General features: G+C 36.4%; 2 protein-coding genes across 2 annotated transcripts; one reads left to right on the top strand and one right to left on the bottom strand.

Annotated features, from left to right (window-relative positions):
- Positions 1-123: 123 nt before the first annotated feature.
- Positions 124-4,979, bottom strand: eno1b (enolase 1b, (alpha)). The gene is made up of 12 exons (XM_084425989.1): positions 4,822-4,979; positions 3,950-4,038; positions 3,745-3,840; positions 3,021-3,079; positions 2,845-2,914; positions 2,024-2,157; positions 1,645-1,867; positions 1,359-1,556; positions 1,058-1,259; positions 806-914; positions 637-695; positions 124-519 (listed from the first exon to the last, which is right to left on the bottom strand). The coding sequence occupies exons 2-12, from the start codon at positions 4,032-4,034 to the stop codon at positions 453-455; spliced, it is 1,302 nt and encodes a 433-aa protein (XP_084282115.1). The 5' UTR covers positions 4,035-4,038; positions 4,822-4,979; the 3' UTR covers positions 124-452.
- A 9,094-nt stretch (positions 4,980-14,073) lies between these two features.
- On the top strand, positions 14,074-17,589 carry ppil1 (peptidylprolyl isomerase (cyclophilin)-like 1). The gene is made up of 4 exons (XM_084426007.1): positions 14,074-14,283; positions 15,819-15,973; positions 16,242-16,310; positions 17,303-17,589. Exons 1-4 carry the CDS (start codon positions 14,228-14,230, stop codon positions 17,521-17,523), a joined length of 501 nt encoding a protein of 166 aa, XP_084282133.1. The 5' UTR covers positions 14,074-14,227; the 3' UTR covers positions 17,524-17,589.
- Positions 17,590-18,626: the final 1,037 nt, after the last annotated feature.

Below are 18,626 nucleotides of genomic sequence, written 5' to 3'. Positions count from 1 at the left end.
CATTTAGAATCAAGCATTCAAAGTGTATAAAAAAATCAGCAGATCATCAGAATCAAAAGATCGGTATTTCCGTCAAAAACAGGTAAACAGTACACTAAACATTAAAATACTACACAAAAGCCTCTCATTAGTTGAGGTAATGTTTTTATTTGAACAGTATCCACTATTACAAGCACAGACCTCAAGAAATCTGCTATGCAGCATTTACAGGAAAATACTGTTTGCTCTTTCTTTGCAATACGATCATCATTATCACACAAGTGCGTGTAACACTCATCCAAATAGACACCATCACAACGTTTATGATGCTTTGTTTCTGTATCCTTGATTATATGGTCCCAGTAACAACCAAATAATCATTCATAACACATACTGTTTTCTGTTGGTATTGCCATATCTTGAACTGAACTATTAGTAGGAGGTTAAGTAGTTCTAACTGTACTGTGCTGATCTCAGTTCAGTGGCTTTCTGAAGTTCTTCCCAGCAAAGTGAGCTTTATCCCCCAATTCCTCTTCAATTCTGTGCATGAAGAAAGCAAGCAGGTAAGCAGAAGACATAAAATACATATGCTTATTAATGCCCATACGTTTGGAACAAATAATATTGTTATTATCATAAACACAACTGTAAGCTTACCTGAGGATCTGGTTGTATTTGGCCAGACGCTCTGAACGGCACGGGGCTCCTGTTTTAATCTGAATAAGAAGAGGAAAATAAAACAGTCAAGTACACTTGAGTATGTAACTGTAAACTGAAGTTCCTCATTTTTATGGTAAATCTAAAATAAGATTAGAGCACACTGTACCTGTCCAGTGCAAAGTCCCACAACCAGGTCAGCAATGAACGTGTCCTCTGTTTCCCCAGAGCGATGGCTCACCATGACACCCCAGCCACTGGACTGAGCCATCTTACATCTGTGGGGGTGGGATGTTACAAATAGAAAAGATCACAAAACATCTCTTTTAGGAGTTTACTTTTTTTTTTTAAACTCTATAGAATTCTACACTGAAAATCTACAGTGAAGATTTTTACAATTTTATCAGGGCTTTGAACTCACGCCTGCAGGGATTCGGTAACACTCCCGATCTGGTTGACTTTGAGCAACAGGCAGTTGCAAGCCTTGTTCTCCACTGCATTAGCAATGCGTTTAGGGTTGGTGACAGTGAGATCATCTCCCACCACCTGGATGTCCGTGCTGTTGGTGAAATTGGTCCAGGCCTCCCAATCATCTTGATCAAAGGGGTCTTCAATAGAGACCACTGAAGTAGTATAAAAACGGATTCACATCTCAGTGTCTGAGCTCAAAGAATTTTTTTTTTAATGTAATTAGTGCAAGAGAGCAAATAACTGATGGATACCTGGATAATCCTGAATGAAACTTTTGTAAAGGTCAGAAAGCTCATCAGGGCTGATGTATCGATCGGGGTCATCGGGAGACTTGAAGTCCAAGTCGTACTTTCCGTCACGATAGAATTCAGACGCTGCCACGTCCATGCCAATCACAATCTCATCTGTGTATCCAGCTTTACTGATGGCATTCTTCAGCAGCTCTAGGGCTATTATAAACATCCAGAAAGCAATATATAAGTTACAAGTTCTCTTAGCTGTACAGTCTCATCCAGTATGATTGTTTTTTTCAAATACCTTCTTGGTTCTCCAGGATATTTGGTGCGAATCCTCCCTCATCCCCAACATTGGTGGCATCCTGGCCATATTTCTGCTTAATAACATTCTTCAGATTGTGGTACACCTCTGCACCAATCCGCATGGCTTCCTTAAAGCTACTGGCCCCGACCGGCAGAATCATGAATTCCTGCATGGCCAACTTATTGCCAGCATGTGAGCCACCATTGATCACATTAAAGGCCTTTAGGAAAACAATGAAAATTGCAAAACTCAATGGGAGCATAACATTTTCTTCCATAATTTGCATTCATATGTTTATTAAGAATCCACATTTCCAGTGGCATTACACTTTTTGCTCATTGTACAGCTTCAAATACAAGAGCGTTCTGTTTCTCACCGGCACAGGCAGGATGACCTCGGGGTTTCCAGCAAGGTCCGCAATGTGACGATACAGAGGAACACCTTTCTCCGCAGCTCCAGCCTTACACACAGCCAGGGAAACACCCAGGATGGCATTGGCACCAAATTTAGCTGATGTTCGAAACAGATGCAGAAATTAAAGGATTATGACTAGACACATTACATAATATTTGCTTTCGTTCACAAGTTTATACACACAAAAAAACTGGTTTGGATTTGGATTTTTGTGACAATGTTTTAAAATGTACACTACTATTCAAAGGTTTGTGGTAATATTTTTAAATGTTTTTGAAAAAAGTCTCCTAAACTCAACAAGTATGCATTTATTTGATTTAAAATACAGTAAAAACAGAAATATTCTGAAATATAAAAAACAGAAAGTTTAGAAGAACAACATTTATTTGAAATAAATGTAACATTATAAATGTCTTAACTTTTTATCAGTTTAATTCAAAGTATTAATTTCTTAAAATAAAATAAAAAATTACTGGCCATACATTTTTGAATGGTAGTGTGAACATATTACAGGCCAGGGGTGTAAGAAACTGTAAAAAAAACAATAAAAAAAAAAAAAACACAGGAACACCATCTGAATGGCTTGGGCCACAAAAATTATTCATGAGGATGGAGCTTGTCTAAATTTAAATACCCTCTAAAAAAGCTCTTTCAGCTCAAACACAATCTAATTAAATATCTATGCCACATAGGTAAAGAACAACTGTTAAGAGGAAACTTTTAATGTAAAGCACAATTGCTTTTCTACTGTTAATGTGTAAATACGTAAATATTTTGATTTACACTTGTTATCAGTTCCGTCCAGATCCAGCATGAACTGGTCAATCTTTTCTTGCTCAACTACAGGAATTCCCTATGTGACAGAGAGAAAGACAGCAAGACAGACAAAACAAATCATTACCAACCCATGTACAGTTAATTACTACACTGGTTTAATTATAAAAGTCTCAAATTCTCACCTGGCTGATCAAGGCAGGTGCAATAGTTTGGTTCACATGCTCAACAGCCTTTGATACACCTACATTGATTGCACAGAAAAAGATGGCATACATGAGCAAAATAGGTATAAGCACAAGTTATTGTGGATTTAATGGTGCTGCAGTTAGACACATGCACATATTAACATTCCCTTGCTTAGGTTAGCTGCTTCCACAAAGCTACAGATCAGATATTTGTCAATTATTTTATGATTTGTAATGTCAGCCAATCGGGTGCCATAAACAATCTGTATTTATTCCATGCAAATATTGCACACTAAATAATTTTAACAATTATTTTTTAAAGTACCACAGTAAAGATCCTTACATTATTCACTGATGTGAATCACATGCACAAGCATTATTGATCATAGTACATAATTCAGGTCACACAATTTGACACTGGGTTGAATGCGTCATGCAAATTCAGACCCATCAAACCAAAAAAAAAAAAAAAAAGAAAAGTTTTCTCACTTGTTAACTTGGTATCTGTTAACACAAGGCTGAACCAATTAATCAGTACATTTCATAAGTTTTCCTTCCCAATCTAATAGAGAAAAACATAGCTGGTAAAAGAGAGACAGTCCATTGTAATGTGTTCAGTAAATAAATCTAGCTTGACAAGTTTTGGTTATTTCCAAAACAATGTACAATGAATGATGTAAGACCAGATTCATTCATTAGAGACATGAAAAAGCAGAGTTACCTTTTCCCAGGTAACGTGACTTATCGTTGTCTCTTAGTTCCAATGCTTCATAGATTCCTGTAGATGCTCCACTAGGGACAGCAGCTCGAAACAAACCTGTTTTAAAACCAGCAGATTAGTATTTGTTCTGCTTGTAATGCTTGTATACCGAACCATCTTCATTTTGAGTAATCTCGATTTGGAAAGAAATGTCAAGGAGAATCACCTCTATCTGTGTAGAGGTCCACCTCTACAGTGGGGTTGCCCCTAGAATCAAAAATCTCACGAGCATGTATCTTCAGGATAGACATGTTCCTAAAAAAAAAAAAATTATAACGAAAGTGCAATCAGCTTCGGCTGAAATAGGTATCTCTGCAAATCTAACCACATAGGAAACCTGAGAACACCATCTGCTTTACAGTAATACTGCTGACCCACAGCAGGGTCACTTTGTCAAATCCTCTTGTCTGCTATTACGCAGCAGACAAGAGGCAGATTTAATTACAGAAGGGAAATTTCTGCATAAATTAATCCACATCTCTTTCAAGCAAATACATGATTAATAGTTTTCAAAATGCACATTGTGTGTATTGAATATTGTGCTATATTTTGGGGCATCATGAGAAGCTCAGGTCTAATTGGATTAGCAGCTGTCACTCTCTGGCCATTATGCTGTCAACAGAGAACAAAAAGCAAAAAGACGTATTTGCATGCAATACACATAATAAAAACATCAACAATTTTATTTGTTAAAATGTACAGTATTATGAGCAATGGCCAGTCTCAAAATCAGTCACTTCCTTCCAGGAATCTGATTTTTCCTCGTATAGTTTGTTCTGCAAATATTTAATCTAATTACAGTGTGTGAAGGTAAGTGGGCGTGATGGAAAGCATGACTCATCACGGTCCTCAATGTCGAGTGCTCATGGTGACTCTCATCCAGCGCTTCGAGACTGAGAACTTAATGCTTTCTGTCTAAATATCTAATTATTAGTGTACTAAGATTGCCTGAGACTAAATCAAAGCCTGGTTACAATATAAAACATCTGTAAAGTTAGCTAGCGGAGAGTTTAAAGATTATAATACAACGCTCCTTACCTTAGCGAAACGGTATAATTAAAGCGCAAGATGAAGAAATCAAGCTCTCATTCAAGTTCACACTCAACGCTGGCGGCTCTAGTTAGGAGAGTGTCTATCAGTGTGTGTTCACTCTCAGAGAAAACTCACCCATAGGGGGAGATTATAGAAAAGACTACTTGGCTAGAATGGCTGTTGTCTTGAAACAAGTGTGGAAATGGGCGGGGCTTTGCTGTCAGGATGTTGCCGCTGTTTGGTCGGATTTAACATAATTTAAAAAATGAACTTTTATATTTTAACAATTTACTGTGTATTTTCAGTTAAATGATTATTAAGATGTACATCTGAATTATTCAGGTGTAAATTATTGTCCAGACCTCTACCGAAGGGGACGGAGTTATCACGTGTTAGTTGTTACTTTTCTCAACACTGCCTAGGCTTGACCAATCACAGTCGTTTGATGATTTAATTTAAGAGCAATTGTTTTGAATGATTCTAGTGCTGTATTATTCTCCCGTAATCATCTCTACGGGAGATAAACATAGATTTACTATTGTTTAAACGATTATGCTTTTTAAGTGTACAAATGTCTAAAACAAGTTACAAAAATGTATCTGAGATTTGAATGCAGCTCAATGGAGAATTCGGCTCACTGAGCAGTCATGCGCTCCCTTGAGGAAGACACTTTTGTCTCAGACGAAACGGTGATTACCTCGCTACATTTTCCACCCAATGGGGGAGATGATTTGATGGAGAATTTTTTTGTCCGTTCGCCAGCAATTTAATAGTCTATAGTGTCTTATTTAGAATAAATTGTTATCTGCCATGATTTGATTAAGTTCCACTATTTAAATTAGGCCTGTTTAAAATGTAAGAATCTAAAATGTTCGACGTTATCAAAATCGTGCTTAAACTTGAAGCCCTGGTCTTAAAATCGTGTCGAAACAACATAGAAGCAATACATTTAGTCACTGTCCTTATGACACGCATATCACTACAAGATAATGATGCCGTCATATGGTTCCAATCTGTTAAATGATTTCTCAAATTCAGAATCTTAGATTGTTAAATCATTAACCTTCTACTACCATATTCTTGTCTGGAGGGAAAATGTGATGCAATGACAAGAGGCACAATAGAGTGTTTGTGTGCTGGAGAATCCTGGCAACTCATTCCCTTGGGCCAGTAATCCCTCAGGTCATTGCCCCCACCCTCCCTCCTCCATTCCCTCTTTTTATCCCTCTCTCTTACAGTCTCACATACAGGTGTGTATTTCCCCTCATGTACAGTTTGTTTCGTGGAAATGGTTGATGTTTTGTCGCTTCTTTCAGGTACATGGTTTCTCAGGAGGCCTTGCTGACAGCCAGCTGATCCCCATGTTCCTCCATCCTCTCGTCTCGCAAATCAGACCTCGGGGATCTCATTAGCAATCCACACAGGCTTTTGGATATAGTGAGGCATTGACCTGTTGCCTGGGTTACAATACAGTCCCCGTGTCCCAACTCCTGCTAGGGTTGGAACTCTCATATCCTTTGTTCATTGCACAAACTAAAAAAGAAAAAAATCTAAATCTACAATGAATCTACATTTTATTGACTGCACAAGTAATTAAAATAATAATTATAATAAACTGTGCGTTCAAGCTCTGACTAGAATCCTGCACTGACAAGAATCAGCATTCACATGCTCAAAAATGTGTTTCACACTGACAGTAATCCGGTGGTGGCTAGAATCACGCGGGGGAGGAATGGAAAGTTGACAAGCCATTAAAAAAGTATTGACTTAAGAACCACTTATACATTTTCTAATATTTTCAATAAATCATGTTCTCATTCACTCCGGCGACAAATTTTTAAATGAATTAAACTAAATTCTATTTATAAGGTATAATGTTTACATTTTTAGGCATTAACTAATGCCAATGCCTAATGCCAAAACGTTTTCTTTGTTCACCAAGTAATTTACTGGTCAGGCAATATTATTAACTCGCAAGACTGTAAGGAGAAAATGACAATTTGATGGATAATTTAAATATATTCTGTAATCACAATTTGGTAATGTATTAATTCCGCTGTCACATTGAAATGCTGTTCAATGAAATGCATTGAACGTGAAATGCTGCTTGGATAGTTTCAAGATAGTTACAAATAATTAATAATACAATAATAATTTAATTGTTCATGTGTGTTAATCCTTTTTTTTTTTATGAGCACAAATTAATCATGACAAACCAAATTAATTGTAATTATATTAATTATACCATTGATGAAAACAATCTGATACCAAGGTATTTTAGGCCTACAATTCTAAAATAATTTTTTATGAAAAATCATGATTAAAAAAAAAAAAAATTAAGTAAGGATAATGTAAGCAGCTTCTTGCAACACTCTCCTAAAACCGTAATAAAACCTAAGTGCAAACATTGCAGCTTTAATGACCGTGTAGCCTATGGTTGTTTTTACTGTCCAATGACAGCCCATCTCTATCTACTTTGAGTGGCATGGGAGAAAGTCGGAAGTTCATTTGTTGCCCCTACGAGTTTATAATAGCATATTTTAACCAGATTTTCAAATGTATAAAGAAAACTAAAACTGCCAAAATGTTTATTTTATTTATTTTACATTTTTACATTTAACATGAATAATCAAACATTTAACATAAAACAAGAATTGCACAACAATTTTAAATGTCTACTCATTTGTCCATTTTTAAATGATTTATTCATTTACATTTTTATGTTTTAATTAAATGGATTCATGCTATTCCTTATTCTTTTTTGGTTTATAAGGTGTCACAACAAATCTTGCATTCCTAGTCTTCCACAGATAATAGCCTCTGTGACATTTAGTCACTTATCAGTTCAAAATCAGTCCACAAACAAACAAAAAAGATTTGTCCACTCAAATTTGTAACCATTGCATTTCGTTAACACTGATATACACTGATAAATAATTTCTACTTCAGATTACTTTTTTGCTCACTGAGAAACTATGATGATAATATTCCCACTGTTCAGTCAAATCAAATCTGTAATTTGGCTTTTAGTGACATGCTTTTTAACTAGATGTACCGCATGGCGGTACAAAATATGACCGCCGCTCAGGCCTGCACTGGCTTTCCACAAAAATAAATGACGTGGAGCAATTTGGCTGTATTGCGTGTTTATGTATATACCTAAAAAAAGTAGTAGTATGTGCATGTCTGTCTGTGTGTGTGTGTGTATGTGTGTGTGTGTTTGTGTGTGCGCATGTGTATTTGTGTGTGTGTGTGTGTGTCTGTGCATGTGGATTTGTATGTGTGTGTGTCTGTGCGTGTGGATGTCAGTGTGTGTGCATGCTTGCGTTTGTTTGTATTCCTGCATGTGTGTGTGTGACAGTATCATCCTAAACCAGCAACCCTTCGCTCAACAGCACCATCTACAGGCCGATGAGTGTACAGTCACTAAATGTGCACATAAATGAATTTATTTTATACCCCCCCCATGGATGAAATTCTACGAAACTTAGCATACCCCCAGAGGATGTCAAGTTAATCATACACATGAAATATGGTGCAGTTCTGAACATCTCCACTGAAGATAGGGGCGATTAAAGCAGAATAATATTGCATTTTCATTTTTTATGGGAGGGGCGCAAATCACAAATGAGTGATTATGGGCTAGGTTGATGTGGGCCCTTAAGACCAACATACCATAAAAATGTCTTCATCCTCGGTTCCACGGTTCAAGTAGTTATTTAGGAAAAACTGCATTTTTTGGGTTTGGGGGGGCCCAGCGGGGGGGGGGGGGGGGGGGGGGGGGGAGTGGCCCCCGGGGACCAAACGAAATTTTTCCGTAAAAGTCTAGTGGGGCTACATGCCCACCAAATTTCATGTTCCCCGGTGTTTCGGTGTCCCTGGTATCGTTGACGGAAAATTCAGTAGATTGACGGGGAAAAAAAACTAAAAAACTTTGACAATCGATTATGGGCTAGGTTGATGTGGGCCCTTAAGACCAACATACTTTGCAAATTTCTTCATCCTCGGTGCCACGGTTCAGGTAGTTATTTAGGAAAAACTGCATTTTTTGGGTTTGGGGGGGGGGGGCCCCAGCGCGGGGGGGGGAGTGGCCCACGGGGACCAAACGAAATTTTTCCGTAAAAGTCTAGTGGGGCTACATGCCCACCAAATTTCATGTTCCCCGGTGTTTCGGTGTCCCTGGTATCGTTGACGGAAAATTCAGTAGATTGACGGAAAAAAAAGAAAAAAAAAACTTTGACAATCCCTATATGACCGCTTTCGCTAGCTATGCTAGCGGCGGTCATAATTATATATGCAAGCTGCAGTCTGTAACTTTTGGGCCTCTAGCGGTAAATAAACAAAACTGCAGGCATCTCGACTCGAACCAGTCAGGGGCAGTTCACATATCGCGTTTTATGCATGTGCAAATTCGTTATTTCAAATGTAGGCTCATAACAAGCCATAAGAGCGCCACAAGCAATGCGGTCGGTTGAAAACATCTCAACTTTTCAGAATGCGAGTGCACAGCAGGTCACGTGTCAAAAACCAACCGATCAGCGTCGGCCTTTCCGTAACAAGCTCGTCCAAACAGCTGATCACAGAGCGGGTTTTTATTTCTCATCTTCATAAATATATCTAGTAGTAAAGCTAATGCAAGGGCTAGAAATCAATTAATCCTTTTTCTGATACTTCCTCGTCATCATGTCATGGAGAGCGTTAAGGGACCTGGATAATGGATAGGGGGCGCTGGCCCAAAAAAGGTTGAGAACCCACTGCCTTACATACAGCTCTAAATGCCAAACGCAGGATTTAATAGTGCTTTTAGAGTGTGGAACTTTATTTTTATTGTCAACAAAGTATGTTTTCTGTCTGCAAAATTAAGTTCCAGATCTAAGTTCAAAGAAATGTTAGGAGGACAGAATTCTCACTTTTTCTTTACATTTTTAAGTTATAAAATCTCACATTGCACATTGGACTGATTAGCCAGTCTGAATTTAATAGTCAATTTGTCTGAATGAATTGAATTCATACACAAGTCTTTTTAATAATGTTAAACACCGATAATTATCCATAATTTGACATTGATAATCTTGCATAATAATTTATCTATCATGCTTTCTGATTATATGTTTGAATTAGAAATTATTTCGGTTTAATATCCTTTATTTAATTTTTTGCAGTCAAATGAATAAAAAATGCTGAGTTAGAATGTAGTAAAACAAGTATATCAGTTTGTCTATTCAACACCTCAATGGAGTTTATTATCATTGTAAACCATTCAAATGATCAGAGGAGCACACAAAGGACACATTTACTGATTGTCGATCGTCTTTTTTTAACTTTAATCTAGTGATGAACATTAGAAAGGAGACTAAACCTTAAAAATAAAGAGGAGAAGAGGCTTATTCTTGTCTGTTGCCCTAAAGTCTGACCCAGAACAAGAGACACATTGGATGGGGCGTGGTCTTTTTGAAGGTTAAAAGCTTGTCTCATTTGTGTACTCAGAAACCCAGAGGCACTTCCACACTAAACTAACCAATCACAGAGCACAAGACACACCTGCTCATAGAAGAAGGGCAGGGATTGGTCACAGCGTAAAAATGACACCTGGGCAGGGCTCCAAGGTGTACCTGAAAACCTAGATGTTTTGTAGGAACGGTTTCTTCGCTTCAGGAGCTTTAGGAGATTGTGTTTCTTCTCGTGCTGAGACTCCATTAGTAATGTCCTTGTGTCTTCTTCAGCTGTCCTCAGACCGGTTCGAGAGGTTTGGCCTAACGTGGAAGAAGCAATCATACCTTTATCAAGAGGAAGAAGCAGGAAGTGATCTTCCTCAGCTAAAGCGACGCTGCGACACAATGGCATCTCTTGTGCATGACTCCATACTGGATGACCGCAACAGGAATTGATAGGGTAACTAATAGTTATTTTTCATTTTTTGAATACATTCAACAATTTGACAAAATAATTCATTAATTGCAAATAAATGTCTTTCTATGTCAGTTATTATATACAACAGAAATGCTAATAGTAAACTATAAAAAAGACAATAAGATGGAATTAAACATACATAGTATTTTAGATTTTTTATACTTACAAAAATCCTTTCTTACTTTAATATAAAAATGAAGTATGCATTTTAGTATGATGTGTCAATCATTGAAATTTGTTAAACATAATGGGCTACGAGTGCCCAGCATGTTAACTTTCACTTCCGTAATGTGTCAAACCTGTTTGATCAGTTTAAAACAAAGGGGCATGAAGTACAATATGTAAAGCATTTAAAGAAATGACGTGAAATAATACAACAGACGTTTTTAATGTTATAACTGAACGGTGTTAACATAAAATAGACTTGTTGCATCTGAGAAACTGTTTAAAGACTTTAAAAATGGATTGACAGATGGACACACGCTCTCATACGCATTATTTTTCCTCTCTTAATAAAAAGCTATTGGTAACAAGAGAAATGAAACATCAATAGAGCCAAGACTTGCTTAGCTTGGTTTCAGTAGTAAGTGAGTTATCTCCAATCTTATCTAATCTAACGTACAGGTGAGGGGTCAGTCAGGTGCACATCAGGTTTAGGTGACAAAGATCAGCCATTTTGATTAGCATGACTAAGCGCTTTCGTTACCACCGACGTCGTGTGGTTGTAATGGGATTTGTTGACACAATTTTGTTTTGATGAAGGTGCGACCAATTAGTTGAACTCTCTCAGGTCAAGGAGACGTCTCAAAGGTCATAGTTGCCAAGCAGAAAGGGCAGGGCATACGCTTAAGAAGAAAACTTCTGGGGTTTCAATGTTTTTTGTTCCTTCTAATAATGGTTGTCAAGAAAATGAGTAAGGAGTTACTGCAAAGTGGAAATGAACATGAACAGCTTACTCCAAAAGGATTGGGGTCTGATGCAAGATAAGCGCCGTTTAAAGCCAGTGTATGAAGCTATTAAAAACAAATGACGGGCCAGTCAGGAAAATGGATAATCATTAACAAACACCTTACAATGTCTTGCTAAAGTACACTAACTGTCATTTTATAGTGACACACAATATGAAAAGCATATAGAGTCTTCCCTCTTGTTTCAGATGGGGTGAAAAAGTATTACAAAAAATCAATGGCAAATCATTTGAGATCTACATTGGATGCCCATCTCCATCTTACAAGGCAGTTTTGGATGTTATATCTTCTCTAATACTGCCTGGTAATGATGCAGATGGTCCTCTACGGGCATCGTTAAAAATGCTTTGCATCTGGGTGTGGACGTGCAGAATATGCAAATACGCGCACAAACAAATACACAAATGAAAATATGCCATGGTGAAATGTGGGTTCTTTGGCTATGGTTGCTTTGAATGCTATGATGCTGAAGAAGTTCATCCATTGTCTCTAGGGTGCATCTTACCCGGCAGTGCTTGGCTGTTCACTGATGTTCTAACACTGTCTGGTAACGATGCACTCTGGGGGCTCAGTCACCATGGACTTAATAGAATATGAACATGAATTGTGAAGTAGGCTATATGAAATAAAGCATTTTGGCATGTGACTTTAGAATATGTTTTTAAATCAAATCAGTGATTTAAAATTGAAAAAACAGTTGAGACGGCTTGATAAGATTAAATAACAGAGAAGAACTAGACCATCAGTGAAGTTCTGAACCGCACCCTGTTACATCCAAATGCCTGCATGAATGTCACGAAAGTAATTCCTCCATATCACACACCCTCTAATGTGTAACGTGCTAGTCAACGATCAGTTCATCCTCCTTTTCTTGTGTCTTATTGTGTGCATGACACCTGAGATCTGTGTGACAAACACTAATTGAACTGCACCTACACAGTTCACCTTTCCCGTTTGCTGTAATGATTTGAAACCCATTATACTTATTTTCCAGGTCATTATATAATGGGAAATGCAAAGAAAAAGCAAACTTTTTAAGCAATTTAATGATAAAAGAGACATGCAAATAACCCACAGACTCAAATATTGTTTCTTATGGAAAATATATCTGTAGGCATGACCCAATAAAATATTTTGCTTGTATTTTGAATGTGAATAAGGAATAATGTCACTTTCTGTTCACCCAGAAATGAAAATTCTGTCATTATTTACTCACCTTCATGCCATTAAAAACATGCATGACACAAACAAACACTTGTTTTTGTCTGTCCAAAACATTATACATACATAACCTAATCAAGTTTACACCACAATCTATATGGATGCTGCTCACTCTTCTGACATTGACCCTTTAGGTTTTGAACTGTTTATAAACCTGCCATGATGAATCTCTGCTTGCACTTTATGCTTTACTAGACCCTTTAAACAGTTTCCTTTAAGACCTTTCTCCTGAAAAAAAAATAACCACTTTAATTTGTCACTTTCTTTTTGTCTGTTTTCATCTCTTCTACAGTCACATGACATCAGACCCTTTCCTCTGCCTCTCCGCTGCAGTAAAATCCTTTGATTTGTGTCTTACCAGACAAGTTTAGATGTTGATACTCTGTCTAATACTGCCTGGTAATGCCATCAATCACAAGGAATTTGATCAACATGTATCCGTTTCCTAATGTAGTGACACTGTGACAATGACTCATATTGATTTTTTTACGCATGTTTAGAATTGCTGTCTAAAAGTCTTGAGTATGTATTTTCTTGTGACATGTATTAAAGAATATGGATCTGACTGTTCCTTGTCATATTGTTTAATTGTATTATTATTTTGTACTTAAGTCAATTAACGCAATAAAACAGATTTACATCAAATATAGACTTTGTGTGTCACTTCCGGATGAAACACAGTGTTCAGATGACCAATGAAGTTGCATAAACTTTCTTTTTTTCCTGATTATGAGGATTTTATACATTATTGAAATTGCATATTTGAATATGCAATATTTTTATATGCATTTTTTTTAATGAAAACAATTATACTTTGTAGTGCACAAATATATCCAGAAAATAGTTCACTTTGAACAAAAACTCACAAAGTGCAATAGATAGCCAATTAAATATTTTAGAGCTGAGCAAAACTGGAAACACACACACACACACACACACACACACACACACACACTCACACTCAATGAACACAGAAAAGAGAAACGTAGAAAAACAAAAAAGTATAAAATTATAAATAATTATAAATATATGTGTGTATATATATATATATTATGCTACTATAACATTTTTGCCATTTTTTATGTTCATTGAGAGCAAAGATAAGTGGATGCATCTCTTACATGGGATGTATAAAAGCGTGGCTTTTCATCCAGTCCACTAGATGTCAGCACTTACATCGTGTAGTCATGACGGTTTACAATAACGAATAAACCAAACTGTGCTACTACTTCCTTATCACGCTTTGCGACATAATTAAAAATAATAAAAACAATAATACATTCTGTCTAAAGCATATTTGTTGATCAACAGACATGTCTGGAATACCGCCGGATTCTTGGCAACCCCCCACGGTATCGTTGGATACAACGTAAGTCGCACAATACATAGTAATAGAATTGTGAATGAATGAGACACGTTTTGAGAACACATTGCACTATCATTATAGCTGTGGTTATTGTTTTATCCGTTTTATTAAGTTTATATATAGAGATAAACGTGTAGCTTTAACGCTTGATTGTATGAATGATGCAAAAGGGTTAAAGCTCTAATCACGCACTTATTAGAGATTGTTTTAGATCAGAGTGCTAACGTTACCCATGTCCGACTCAGTTTCAAAAATCACTCATTATTTTACGTTGTGACGTAATTACGCCATTCCATTTATGAATGTGCATTAGACAACGCTACATTTTAAGTTGTTTCTGAAAGATGTTATTATGCTCTTTAGTGTTGGGTGTAATTAATTACTAAGTAATCTAATTACTGTACTTCTGTAGTAATTGCATTAAATACGGTAACGTTATAGATTATAAAACAATAGTGGATTTAACATCACAATTTAATGTTATTTTTAGTGTAACTTCTCCCTTTACACACAGTTCAGTTCAAGAATAATTTATGCAATTGTATATTGTTTATTTGAAAGAATCAAAAGTGCAGTTTCATATCTATCCTTGGATTGTTCAACTGGTTGAGGTTGATGTGGGAGTTAGAAGAAAGAAATTAGTAATAAGTAATCCGATAATTACTTATTAATTACCGTAATAACAGTAATCTAATTACTCTGTTGAAGATGTAATTAGTAGCTAATAATTAAGGTAATACTATTTATTATTACAGTACATGTAGTTACTGTAATAATAACTATAAATTAGGCATAATTACATGCAACTAACCCAAACCAACCCCTATTCCTCCTAACCCTAACCCCATTACATGTAGTTAATTATTATTACTCAGTACATAAATATATAACACAGCTTACCCAACACTGAAGCTCTTACAAACAGAAGCAAGATGGAGTATGTTTGTGAATTTCTCAATTTTGCATGGCAAATTCTAGATTCACAAATAAAAAAACTGCAGTTTATCATGTCACTGAAAGAGTTCTTAATGCTTATTACCAAAACAAAGAAACAGTGTAATGCCCTTCCTTACTCTACATTTCCAAATATGATCGATTTTGAATTTGCTTTTGGGAAAAATTGAGATTTTTTGCTCTTTCCTCTTCAAGGTGTTTTTTAGTAGGCCTATGTTAAAATATTTAATTGTAATCTTTATTGTCTGAATTATCAATCATCTGTTTCAATCTGTAACTTTCAACTGATTTCTTGATAAAAAAATTAATAATAGACATTTTGTATGCTTGATGATAAAACTAGCAATCCACCATTAAAATTAAATCAGTTATTATTCAGCCTATAGGACCTGTCCCAATTAGAGACGGCTCTCTGTTCAGAATGAGTCACTCAATTGTTTTCACAATTCAATTTTGTGAAAAAACATTTAGACCGGTCCAATTAAAAGATCCAGTCCAAAAGACCAATTCATACATGAATCGGACATTGCTAGTAGATATTAACCTTTAATGGCACATTACCACATTTCACATTGTCTTTTCAGGATGGGAACTATAGTGCTAGAACTGTACTGGAGTCATGCGCCAAAAACATGCAAGAATTTTGCAGAGCTGGGCAGAAGAGGATATTACAACAACATCAAGTTCCACCGCATCATCAAAGACTTTATGGTTCAAGGGGGCGATCCAACAGGCACAGGTGAGACAGCCATGGAAACAATGCTCATCATTTAATTTGACAGTTTAATAGTAAGGTTGTTGAGAAGTCACATGATTCTACATATTAGTTGTTACAGAAAAATTGGTGAATTAATGTCAATAATTTGCTTTACCAAGGGAAACCATAACTACTTTTGTCTTCCATAATAGATGAATGGAATTTAATTTGAATTTACTGTCATGCTATGTTTGGGTTGTTTAACCATTAAGAGCATTTTTATGAAAAATGTTATGACAAATTTCTGCAGGTCGTGGTGGTGCATCTATATATGGCAAGCAGTTTGAGGATGAATTGCATCCAGAGTTGAAATTTACAGGTGAGTAGAAATACAAGAGTAGATTTAATAGTTTAATAGCAGTAACGAGCACAGCACTCAAGTGCTATGGAAATATTTTGTCCGCTCACAAATCTATGGCATAATTTGATAAAAAAAATATCCAGCAAAAGAACTATAGGTTGTAGCTTACATTTTTAAATTGCAGATCAGTTAATGTTTTTAATTCCAGTGGTAGGCTACTTCTATACTAAATTCTAGCATGTCTTTGCGTCATTACGTCACATCTGTACACATAAAGACGAGATTGGAGGTGACGATTTATAGCCTTTTCTTACAGCACTTGATATAATTAAACTTATCAATTTGATGGCGGATCCAGAAAGGTTCAAACGACAATCACCAAAGACTTCGTTCGGACTTCGAAGTGGCTACAGAAAAAAAGAGACTGCAACCGGGCCATGAGAAAACAAGGATAATATCGGAAGGGCATAAAATGTATTCAGGCAATGCTGATGTTGTTAACATTAACAATTTGAGAACAAAGTATAATTTGCACGGTTTGTTTGAGGTGATATGATAAGCGATCGTTAGATTTAATCAGCGCGATTTACTGCAATGCTTTTTTCCCCCTTAGTTGGTCAGAACAAAAGTGGATGTTACTTACTTGTTCAGACTACATTTTCCGGTGAAAATTCTTATGTTGGTCATACTTCCAAAAAGTAGAATCTGTGATTCCTAATGACAGTATCCACACCGGCGCGGTGACTGACAGCCGCACATTCTCCTCAAAACATTGGATTCATCCGCGCTGTGCCGTGCCGTGCCGAGACACAACCCACGTAAAGTCGATGATTCCGCGAATAACTGCAATTGCAGATTTCGAATAGAAATGGCGACAAAGAGGAAAAACTACGGATTGCAGCTTTAATAATAGATTACAAATTTATAATAACTCAATCTGACTTGAAAACAATAAAGTCTTCACATAATTTTCATGAGAATCTTTTTAAAATTATGTTTGTATTTTGTAGGTGCTGGAATTCTCGCAATGGCCAATGCAGGGCCAGATACAAACGGAAGCCAGTTCTTCCTCTCATTGGCTCCCACACAATGGCTGGATGGGAAACACACTATATTTGGACGGGTCTCCCAGGGCATTGGAATTCTTAATCGTATTGGCATGGTTGAAACCAACAGTCAGGACCGTCCTATGGATGACATTAAAATTCTCAGAGTGAATGTACCAAACTAAGATGTCTAACATTTTATGCCTTATTTTTGTACAGCCCTTTTATTACATTAAACTTTTCATTTAATATGTCCGCTGTTCTCTTGGTTACCCCGAGTACAAATCCCTGGCCAGAGGCTGGCGTCTTAATTATATGAGTTTGGGTTCATTATAGAGAAACTGTTCCTTTACGTTATGCTAAATGACACACAGAAAGGTGAAGAATTATTTGGCAAAATAATTGTAATTGGATGAATAAATCGCATGAATGTAATTGGAGATGACAGTTATGGTTTCAACACACTCACACTGCATTAGTTGCTCATAGATCAGTACAAATGTCTAAAATGGGTGTTTGAAATGCTTTCTTTGGAACAAATTAAGAGAAAACTACCATACAATTTCTCACATCAAACATGGAGATAAAGTGTACTCGTGCCACAGCACAAGGTCACCAACAAAATATGCAATCATAAATCATTGTGTCGTTTAGAACTGCTGGCAGGCATGCTAACTGGCTTTAAAAAGGGTTAAATACAAATAGCACACACAACATTGCAAAATCTGCGTTATCTTGGCCTAGCAGTGACTTTTGTTTTGGCAGAGCAACATCAGTTTGATGCAATATCACTAATCCTGAGTTTCTGGACAGATGTTTTTTATGATCCTAGATTTCAAAGGATTTTTATTGAAAACTCACATTTCAGAATGCAACTATTCTGGATTAAACTTAATATGTGTCTATGGAAAAAAGTAAACAAAACCAGGGAGGTTGTGACCCACAGAATGCTATTATTGTTGGATCCTAAAACCTTTAAAATGGGCTCTTGTTGAGTTTATAAGCTGCTCAGCAGATCCCACGAGGAATAAGTAGAATAAATCATTTGAAAGCATTGCTTTTTATCATCTGTGAGATGGGGAAATAGCCCATTCTACCCCATTTAAATGATGATTTGCAGTATGATCTGATAGATGTTAAAATGATTCTGCTACACATTCTGTAAATACATATGTTCAATTCACATTTCATATAATCTGTTATACAAAGTATAATGAATCTAAAAAGATATTACAATGTAAGATTAAAAAGCTTATAGAAAGACTATAAACTACTTGAAAAATACATT

This window comes from Rutilus rutilus (assembly GCF_951802725.1).
Source record: "Rutilus rutilus genome assembly, chromosome: 12".
In the NCBI taxonomy this organism is placed as follows: domain Eukaryota; kingdom Metazoa; phylum Chordata; class Actinopteri; order Cypriniformes; family Leuciscidae; genus Rutilus; species Rutilus rutilus.
Note: the sequence above shows the minus strand (reverse complement) of the source record. Positions and strands in the feature narration are given on the sequence as shown.